The following is a 10,539-nucleotide window of genomic DNA, read 5'->3' on the forward strand; positions in this document are numbered from 1 at the left end:
TGGAAGATCTCTGTCTCTCATTATGCCTTTCAGAATATAAGTGAATCTTTAAGATAAAAATAATAAAAATGGCACAGTGATAGCACCCACTATGGGTGAGATACGGCAGTGGGTACAAGAGTTTATTCTGTGACCGGAGTTGCAGACACACTGTTTAGGGGTCATCCAGAGTGGCATGACCTGTGACAAAGACAAAGAGCCATGACAACCCCCCACCCCAGTGAGAGTTCAACGTTGGGGCCATTGCCCCCTTGAAGCCTGGCAGGCTGATCTGGTCCCACCACCCCACCACCAGCCCCGCCACCCCACCCTCACCCCCACCCCCACCCCCACCACCCCCCGCCGTGGGGAGCTTCGATGCTTCCCGTGTCTGGGCACAGCTCTGGGTGGGCAGAGAAGGCCTCTGAAGTGGCTCCGGCTCCCCGGCGAGTCCAACTCTGCCGGCACCCAGCCAGCACCACCTGCAGGTCGCACTCTTCCGGAAGGGCCAGGCCGCAGGAGAAATGAAAGAGGTGAACCACACTGGAAAAACCATCTTGCCGGAGCTGGCGTTGTGGCACCGCGGGCTGAGCCTCCATTTGCAATGCCAGCATCTCGTATCAGAGCGCTGCCTTGGGTGCCGGCTGCCCTGCCTCCGGTCCAGCTCCCTGCTAAGCACCTGGGAAGCAGCAGAGGACGGCGCAGGTGCTGGGGCCTCTGCCACCCATGTGAGACACCAGGGTAGTCTGGGCCCTGGCCCTGACTTCAGCCTAACCTGGTTCCTGCTGTAGCGGCCATCTGGGGAGTGAACCAGCGGATGACTTCATCAGGGACAACACATTGCCGGCTGCCCTGTGTGGGTGTGGGTGGTCCCCGAAGCAGACCCCAGCTGAAGCCATCCCAGGTTGCTGCTCTCCTGGGTGGGGCACCTGTTCAGTGTCCAAGGAAATAATCTCTAAGTGCGTTAACCCTCGGGTGCCTGCATGAGTTTGCGATTCGCACCCGGTCCCTCTTCTTCCAGGACGTGAGAGGGACACGCAGGTGGCGGCCCCACTCAGGGAGGTAGAGGGGCTCCCCCGAGGGTGTGATGGATCTGCCAGGCTCAGGTTGTGTCTTGTCTGGAGGAAATCGCCCAGGGTGGAGGCGGGGAAGCCGGGCTTGGGATCTTCCACGGGAACCCCGTGGATGGCCCAGGATAGGCGAAACCTGTGTGGGTTTTCTGGGTGTTGGGCGTGGAGCATTGGGAGGCCTTTATCTAGACAAGGTTTAGAAAGGGAAAGGGGAGAGAGTGCAAAGGAGATAACAGAGACTCAACCCCAACCCCGGCCTCCAGGCAAGGGAGGGAGAGGGGCTGCTGATGCCACCCCTACCCCCACCCCCACCCCAGGGAGCAGGGGCTGCAGAGGGGGTCAGCTCAGGGGCCGTGACCCGAGGCAGGGGCGGAGAGCAGCCCTGACAGCCAGAAAGCCCCTGAGGCTGGAGGGTGATGCTGGAGAGACGAGCCTGGCTGACGTCACATGTCCCCGACGTCACGACGGCTGCCACCGGGTGACAGCGTGCTTCAGGGTCACGGCTCTTCCACGGCAGGCTGCTGCCCAGGCATCCGTCAACCCAGCTGATCCCCACAACCCGTGAGAGGATCATCTGAGCTTCTAGTTAGTGTAGGCTGCTGCTTTTTCAGACCAGTGTTTTGTGAGCGGCCCCAAGAGACCACACCCAAAATCCAGGCAAAGTCACTCAGGCTAAAACTCAAACAGAAAGTAAGCTGCTATCTGACCTTCCAAGGTGAGAGATAACAGCGCAAGCCAGACCAGTTTATTCCCAGTCTTAATCCTGACATTCCCTAATCCTTTCAAGGAGTAACCTGACATAATATGGTGTTAACCAATCAAAGAATTTCTATCTCCCTGGTCCCGCCTTACAAAGAAAGACTTGGCAATGATGCGTCCACTCCAGTTCTTTGTTTCTGCTTTCTTTTTTTTTTTTTTTTTAAGATTTATTTTATTTGAAAGGCAGAGTTACAGAGAGAGGTAGAGCCAGAGAGAGGTCTTCCATCCACTGGTTTACTCCCCAGATGGCCACAATGGCTGGAGCTGAGCTGATCCGAAGCCAGGAACCAGGAGCTTCTTCTGGGTCTTCCACTCTGGTGCAGGGGTCCAAGGATTTGGGCCATCTTCTATGCTTTCCCAGGCCATAACAGAGAGCTAGTTTGGAAGTGGGGTAGCTGGGACTCAAACTGGCGCCCATAAGGGATGACTGCACTGCAGGCGGCAGCTTTGCCCGCTACGCCACAGCACCGGTCCCTTTCTGTTTTTTTTTTTTTTTTTAAACCAATCTCTGCTCAGCTCAGAACTCTTGCTGTTTTAAGCAAATGTTGCCCAATTCCAGAATCACAGAGAAAGCCACGTGGGGCAGGCGCTTGGCGCAGCGGTTAAGCTGATCCCCGAGCTGCAGGGAGCATGATGCATTCATGCCTCGGAGCGCTTCAGTCCAACTTCGGGCTCCCTCCGCTCTTCACCCGGATTCCTGCTAACACAAACCTGGGGAGCAGCGAATGACAGCCCGAGTGGCCGGGTCCCTGGACTGAGTCCTGGGGCTCCCACGTGGGTGGCAGGAGCCCAACTACTTGAGCCACCACCTGCTACCTCCCAGGTGCATTCGCAGGAAGCTGGATCAGAAGTAGAGCAGGCGGGACGCAAACATGGATGCTGGCGTCCCAAGCAGTGGCTTCACCTGCTGTGTCGCGGCCCCCATGTGCCCTGGAGGAAGGCAGGACAGGCAGCACTGACCCCCACTTTGGGTCCCCAGCTCCCTTCTAGAAGCCAGAGTAAACAGTAAATTCTGCCTTTCAAAAAGCTATTTGGGGGCTCGTGTATAGAGGGTTAAGCCACCACCTGCAATGCTGGCATCCCAAACTGGGCCCCTGCACCCACATGGGAGACTCAGGTACCCAGATACTGCTCCTGCTTTCTGGTTTCGGCCTGACCCCAGCCTGCAATGGATACCTGCATCTCAGTCTTTTTCTTCAAACTCTTTTAGCTCAGGAGAGAAATATTTGCCCATCAAAAGTTGGAAACCTTCCCCTCTACAAATATGGCATCACAAACATGGAGGCCGTACCCACTTCCTTCATGTCTCCTTTTGTCCCTACAAACCTTGCATTTGCCCTGGTTCCCTTGGAGAAACCTGTGGTCCCCCAGAGCTTGAACATCCTCCGTACAAGCCCTCCTGGGCACTAACCCTGAGGAGCCACCACGGGAACAGGTGACAGACGCCCGGAAGGGACAGAAATGGCATCGTCGCGACTGGATGCCGAGACTTCCAGGGCCAAAGCTCACAGCCACCTTCTGTCGGGGGGTTTCATCAGGAAATCCAGGCCAACCCATCCTGGAGGTTACCAGACGTTACACATTCAGGTTTGCTTTATTGTTTATTATCTGATATTAAGGAAAAATGTAATTTCGAGAACCAAACATAGAAAACAAAGTTAACCTACTTTACATTGAAAGAAAAAAAAAAACACAGCTCTGGTCAGATGATCGCTCTCTGGCTTTCCTGAGGACTGCCCAGGCACAGCCAACACCCGTGTCCGGCAGCCTGAACCCCGCTCCAGAAGTCGGTCCTGACACCCATGTCCGAAGGGCCCCTTGCAGTCCCAAGTTCACACAGCCGCCGCCCAGCCCCCAGGCTGCCGGACCTCCTGCTTCGTGCCCGCCCCTTCCCCCTCACACTGAACCTGGAGTGTGCTCTCTTTAGGCAAGTTCCCACTTGCAAGTGCCCTGAAGCTTTTAATTTATGTCTCCAATTACGCAGGCTCAGGGCATTGGCACTGATAGGGCATATCCATGCTGTACAATACACGTTTGTCACAGTTCCGGCAGGGGCGGGTACTGAACATGACCCCCTGTGGCTCCCGAATTTCTTTCAGGATCCCCAGCAGGTCCCGGCAAAGCTCGAAGAACCTTGCCCGCTGGATCACACCCTGGGCGTTATAGCTCTCCAGGGGAGCGGGGTAAAGCTCCAACCTCAGCTTGTTCAGGTTGCCAGTGTGCCGCATCAGGCCCTGCATTGTCTCCATGGAGAATTTGTTCCCATAGAAACAGCAAGTGGTGAGCTGGGAGCAGCGGCTCAGGGCAGGCAGGAGGGCATCGAGCTGGGAGTCGGTGATCTCACAGTCCAGGAAGTCCAGGGTCCTGAGGGTGGACGCCACGGTCTCCAGCAGCACTCGGAGGGGCTCGAGACGGAGGCCGGTCAGCGGGACGCAGCTCAGGTACAGGTGTTTCAGCTCATCGGTGTTCGGGCACTGGGACAAGTGCACGAGATCCGCTTCTGAGAGGACGCAGTTGGTTATGGACAGAGCCTCCAAGGGGGCGCTCAGGCACCTGAGGACAGATAAGTGTTAGTCCTGGGGGATGACGTCAGGGTGGGAGACAGCTCGCTGGTCCCGGCCCCAAAGCCCAAGACCGCTCTGACATCCAGGCAGGCCAACAACACCCAGAATGCTGGTCCTGCAGGTCAGCCCCCTTTAAGCTGAGTCTTAAAGGTCATTTGTGTGCCTGGGTCAAGCTCAGGGAAGCCTCCACAGCTCCCTTTTGTCGACTGTGGAGAAGGAGCAGAGTCTCACGCGACTGGGCCAGACCCGGCCAGGGGGAGACGCGAATACGAGTCAAACCCCGGCAAGATCCAGCAGTAGCAATATGGCTGCCAGCCCCGGACGGCTCGCCCACACCCCTGGGTCAGCAAAGCATCTACCACGTTTCACAGCTATCGGCTCTCCAGCCCTGAATCAGACACCTCTCCCATGATACTGACCCCTACCTGGAGCTCAGGGCCCTAGCCATAGGCCCCTCCCTGCTACACAGGGAACAGGTGCACAGCTTACACTTTGAGGTGTGCAAATATGATGCTGCTTCCCCTTTTCAGTCCCCACCTCACACTTACCTACCTTCCAGCATCTCGGGCGTCCTAGGAGAACTCCCAGACACCCCCAGGAGCTGGCTCCCTTCCTAGGACATACCCCTTACACTCAGTGCTCCTGGGAGACCATGTATCAGGCACTGACATTCTACTGTGTGGCCTGGGTCCACGACTGGTGGCTGGCACTCAGTGGATGCTCACTCACTCTGCTGGGGCCAAGGCTTTCCTGTGGTCTGCGGAGAGGGCCCGCCCTGCATCCTCACCTGAGCACCCGGTCCAGGTGGTCCTGCAGGAAGCTGACACCTCTCATGTGGAGCCTGCGAAGCCGATTCAGCCTGAGGAACTGCGAGGTGAAATGGGAGATGTGCTCCTCCTGCTCCTCGGGGGAGCTGTCGGTGGATACGCAGATGTGGGACAGACACAGCTTCTGCAGGTTGCTCATCCGGCCCAGGTAAAAAGCGAACTTGGCCAGGGTGGAGAGATGCCAGGTGGAGCGCACATTCACTTCCTGGATGCAGCCCAGCTCCAGAAGGTCTAGGAGTTTGCGGATGCTGTAGAGGAAGGTCGCCGAAATCTTCAGCTTGCGACAGCACAGGTGCACCGTGCGCGGATTCTTCTTCACCCACTGGAACAGGTACGCCAGGAACTCATTGGGCATTATATCGCTGAGGCAGAGGTTTGCCATCACCTTCACAGCCGACCTGGCGCACATCCTTGGGCTGTGCTGCACCGGCTGCATCCTACCCACAAGGCCTGGAGGGCAGGCATGGACACAGGCGCTCCAGAAGGCCCCATGAATGCTCCTTAAATCCAGCGTCCGCAGTTTGCACCTCCTACGGTGGAAAATACAGGGAGGGCTCAGGTCTGGGCAGAGCGAACTTCCGAGCCGGGCACCCCACACCCCGCACAGCAGCTGCCCCGCCCTCCCGTCTCTTGTTAGGTCTGCTTTTCCTTCCTCCCCGTTTCCCGTGGGCTCCTGCCTGGTCCCCGCTCTCTAGTACTTGGAAGTACTTCTGGGAAGAGCCAGGTGTGCGTTCCCTCTGCTCTCATTCGCTGCGACCAACCTAAGCTGCCCTAGGAGGAAGCTCAGGGGCAAGGCCTCTCTTGCTGCCTCCTTGGTATCCGGAAGCTCCTGGGCCACTCTGCAGCCTGTCCCTGGCCCCAGCTGTCTCTTCCCTGGACTCCGGGGTCACTCTCACCTGCAGCCAGACCTCCGTGTGGGTCTCATGTCCAGCCCGTCCAGCACGGCCTTCAGGATATCCAGCTGTGGCTCCTTCATCAGGGCCCCCAGTGGAAGGGTGTCGAAGGGCCAGATCCGCACCAAGGCCTTCAGCGTGTCCTTGAGTCTCGCGGTGAAGGCGTCCTCGAAGAGAGGCGGGAACATCTGGGGGGGCAGCTGCTCCAGGGCCGGGATGGCCAGGCTCTCCTTCTGTAGCAGGCTCTTCCGCGCCAGATCCACGAGCGTGGGCAGCGACTCGGTGCTCATCCTGTCTCGCTGAGAACAACCCTGGGAAGCGTTCGGGAAGAGGCACCCGGTCAGGAGCCGCTCAGGCAACCCCAGCCTGCTGGGGCCCCACGGGTGGCACTATGGGCTGCCAGGGACTCCTGAGCACCCCCTGCCCAGGTCTCCTCTGCGCCTCTTGGCCACAAGTCACACGCCAGCCCATTGGACACTGGGTGTATCTCACAAGCACTGAAGTGGGGATCAGGGGAGCGATGGCCCATCCATCCCAAGCACTGTGCCACTGAATTCTGGGTCCACTGAGAGTGAGGCCCAGGGAACTTGACTGCAAATCCCCTCACCTGACCATCATTCAAGGCCCTAAAGCAATGGAAATGGTCGTGTCATGGGTCAGTAGACTCAGATCAAAGTTTTAATCTGTTCATTTGAAAGTGAGAGTGATGGACAGGAAGAGACTGGTTCACTCCCCAAATGCCCATGACAGCTGGCGTTGAGCCAGGCCAAAGCCAGGAGCCAGGAGCTCCACCCTGGCCAAGCGGGTCATAGCCATCATCTGCTGGCCCCCAGGTGTGTCAGCGGGAGCCTGAATTGGAAGCAGAGGTAGGACATGGACATCCCAAGCTGTGGCTTAACCTGCTGCACCATCAGTTCCAACAGTTATCTGGGAAATTTAAATCATTTTCAAACTTGAAAGCTAAAATGTTTTAATAACATACAATTAGTGCTATTATCAAGCAAATATCAACATTGGGCTGCAAGAATTATGAACAAGTTAACAGGACACTTTCAAAGGAAATTACTCTTCAGAAACAGAATTCAGAAAATACCCGTGGTGGGCACCATCGTGGCACAGCAGGCTGGGACGCCAGCACACCAGACAGGTAGCTGTTCAAGTCTGGCTGCCCCACTTCCCATCCAGCTCCCTGCTAAAGTGCCTGGGAAAGCAAAGACAGAAGTACCTGGGCCCCTGCCACCCACGTGGGAGACCCAGATGGGATTCCAGGCTCCTGGCTTTGGCCTGACCAGCCAGGACTGCTGTGGCCATTTGGGGACGAAACAGCTGATAATATCTACCAACCATTCATCTGACGTAGGATTCATACCCGCCACATACAATGACCTGAAGCTGACAGCCATAGAATCGGATAACTCAATTTAAAAATGAGCGGGACCAGGTGTTGCCGCACAGCCCATTAAGCTTCCACGTGGGCCACCCTTATCCCATCAGGGTGCCTCCACCTCCTGTTCTCCGACAACTTCCTGTCTCTGTGCCTGGGAAGCTACAGATAATGAGCCAAATACCTGGGTTCCTGCCAAGCCCAGGGGAGACTCAGACGGAATTCCTGGCTCCTGGTTTCTCTCTTGTGTGGCCCTGGCTGTTGTGCGCATTTGGGGAGTGGACCAGCAAATAGGAGATCTCCCCCACCCGCTTCACTCCTGTCTTTCAAATTATAAAATCTGTGCTAAAAATTTTCAATGGGCAAATGATGGGAACTGACATTTCTTGGAAAGAAATGCAAGTTAACCATGGGTAGAAAATTGGCATAGCAGTAAAGACCTCACTTGAGACACCCACACCACATGTGGAGTTTGAGGGCTCTAGTCCGGCTAATGTGCAACTCGTGTAGTTGGGTGTCTGCCCCCATACTGAAGCCCCAGATGAAGACCCTGGCTTCTGATTCTGGCTCAGCTGCTGCTGGCATCAGGGGGAGTAATCTAGTAGGTGGGAACTCGCTGCTTCAAAAATGAAATAATTAATTACCAGGCCAAGATATGAGAAAGAATCCCTGAGAATTTCGGGAGAAAGCTATAGTCTTAACGTTTAAATCTCTGAAAAGAAAAGGAGTTAATCTTCCACTGGAGACTCCATGAAGACAGGCTCGGTGGGGGCTGGCAGTGAACTCCAGACATGCGCATAACTATCAACAGATGAATGGATAAGTAACTGCAGCGCCATAGAGCCACCGCCTGCAGTGCCGGCACCCCATGCAGGCGCCGGTTCAAATCCAGGCTGCTCCACTTCCGATCCAGCGCCCTGCTAAGGCGACTGGGAAAGCAGCCCAAGTGTTTGGGCCCCTGCACCCACGTGAGACCCGGATGAAGCTCCCGGCTTCAGCCTGGTCATGAGAACCAGCTGGGGAGTGAACCAGAGGATGGAAGATCTCGTGCTCTCTCTAACTCTGCTTTTCAAATAAATAAATCAGCCTTTAAAAAAAAAATAAGTGAAATCTTGTTGTTTGGAACAAAATGGATAGAACTGGAGGACATTAGGAAGTAACATAAGCCAGACACAGAAAGAAAATCTATGTTCTCTCTAGTATGTGGAAGCTTTAAAAAAGTCCTTCTGACTGTAGCCATTACCAGAGGCTGGGAGGGGTGAGTGGGAGGGAGCAGAGAGCGGAGCAAGTCGGGGTGTCCCACAGCACAGTGGGGGCGCCTCTAGCTCAGGACAAACGACCCTGTGTTTAAGAACCAGAGAGCTCAAGGGCTCCACACGCAGAGATAAATGGAGAAAAATGCGAACGACCCTGCTCTGGTCTGTGCACCATTGAATCATCGCACACTGCGCCCCGTCCATGGGCCCACTTACCACAAGTGAGCCAAAACTGACGTCTAAAAATTAAAAGGAGGGGCTGGCATTGTGATGAAGCCGGTCAGGCCGCCGCCTACAACGCCGGCATCCCAGCCTCCCATCAAGCTCCCTGCTAGTGAGCCTGGGAGAGCAGCGGTAGATGGCACAAGTGCTTTGGCCCCTGCCACCCATGTGGGAGCCTGGGGCAGTTTCCGGCTCCTGGCTTCAGCCTGGCCCAGCCCCAGTTGTTGTGCCATTTGGGAAGTGAACCAGCAGATGGAAGGAAGATCTGCTTCTTTGTCTCTCCCTCTCGTCACTCTGCCTTTCAGATGAATGAACAAGCATTTTTTTTTTTAATTTAAAGTAAAATCTATCACATGATTGCAACTTGTCTATGCCATAGGACGTCCTACTCTCAATATCCCTAGGCCCCAAATTTCTGCCACACGCGAAAATAAGTAGGATTCTTGAGGATTTTCAAGAAAATTTAAAGTCAAACACAAGTTTAAAACTCTTTGAAAAGGAAGAAGATGGAGGATTCTGCATACCGTCTGGTGCTGTCTTGCCCCGGAGACTGAGGGGAGGCCTGGTGTGGTTCCTCGTGGAGGCCGGAGACTCTGGCTCTGGGAAGGCCGGCAGAGCACCGGCGCTCTGGAGGGAGCAGGCGGCCGCTCTGGGATCCAAGGCTGTGGGTCTGGCCTTTCCCTCCCCAGGGGCTTTTATTGGTTTCTGTAATCACATTTGCTCCCTCCCATCGCCAACAGCCAATCAGAAGTGACTCTGATTAGCCTCCTGGCCCCCGCCCAGTGGATCCGATTGGGTCTCTGCTTTCTCTGGGTTGACTGTGTCAGTTGTTCAGACAAGAACCGGGAAGAATTAGGGGCGGGGTGATCCAGCCCACAAGCTCTGAGCAGGTTCTACTGAGGCTGAGGTTGAAATAAAATCACAGAACCTGAGATGATAGATCTTGGTGGTGTCTGCAGCAGGGCCCTGGAATGGCCCCGGACAAGGCTAAAATAAACACGTGTGGGTTTTCTGGGTGGTGGGCATGGAGCATTGGAAGGCCTTTATCTGGACAAATCGGTTTAGAAAGCGAAAGGGGAGAGAGTGCAAAGGAGATAACAGAGACTCAACCCCAATCCCGGCCTCCAGGCAAGGGAGGGAGAGGGGCTGCTGATGCCACCCTTACCCCCACCCCCACCCCAGGGAGCAGGGGCTGCAGAGGGGGTCAGCTCAGGGGCTGTGACCCGAGGCAGGGGCGGAGAGCAGCCCTGACAGCCAGAAAGCCCCTGAGGCTGGAGGGTGATGCTGGAGAGAGACGTCACACAAGTCAGCCTCCACAGCCCTCTGCTCCTTAAGGCCCTTCGGCTGGCAAGAGAGAAATCTAGAATTTGAACGTAAGGCAAGTCATGAGTTGGAGAAAATCAGACTGGATGTGACGCGGTGTTTGAAGACAATCTTCAGAGCCAAGTATGTACAGAGAAAATAGGAAGCAAAATGAGCTATTTGGTTAGTTCCTGTCATAAAATTACATTGTTCGGTTACCTTGTTGGGAAGTTCTTTATCACATAAAGATATATTAGCTGGTTGTTTATGGTTACACAAGGCT

The 10,539-nt window shown here is 55.4% G+C and overlaps 1 protein-coding gene across 1 annotated transcript; it reads right to left on the reverse strand.

Moving 5' to 3' along the window:
* Positions 1-3,396: 3,396 nt before the first annotated feature.
* LOC100351361 (PRAME family member 20-like) lies at positions 3,397-9,660 on the reverse strand. Its single transcript, XM_051834359.3, has 4 exons — positions 9,479-9,660; positions 6,096-6,403; positions 5,160-5,729; positions 3,397-4,361 (listed from the first exon to the last, which is right to left on the reverse strand). The coding sequence occupies exons 2-4, from the start codon at positions 6,380-6,382 to the stop codon at positions 3,785-3,787; spliced, it is 1,434 nt and encodes a 477-aa protein (XP_051690319.2). The 5' UTR covers positions 6,383-6,403; positions 9,479-9,660; the 3' UTR covers positions 3,397-3,784.
* Between the last annotated feature and the right edge of the window lie 879 nt (positions 9,661-10,539).

This window comes from Oryctolagus cuniculus, chromosome 7 (assembly GCF_051225735.1).
Source record: "Oryctolagus cuniculus isolate XC-2025 breed Fujian yellow rabbit chromosome 7, ASM5122573v1, whole genome shotgun sequence".
NCBI lineage: Eukaryota > Metazoa > Chordata > Mammalia > Lagomorpha > Leporidae > Oryctolagus > Oryctolagus cuniculus.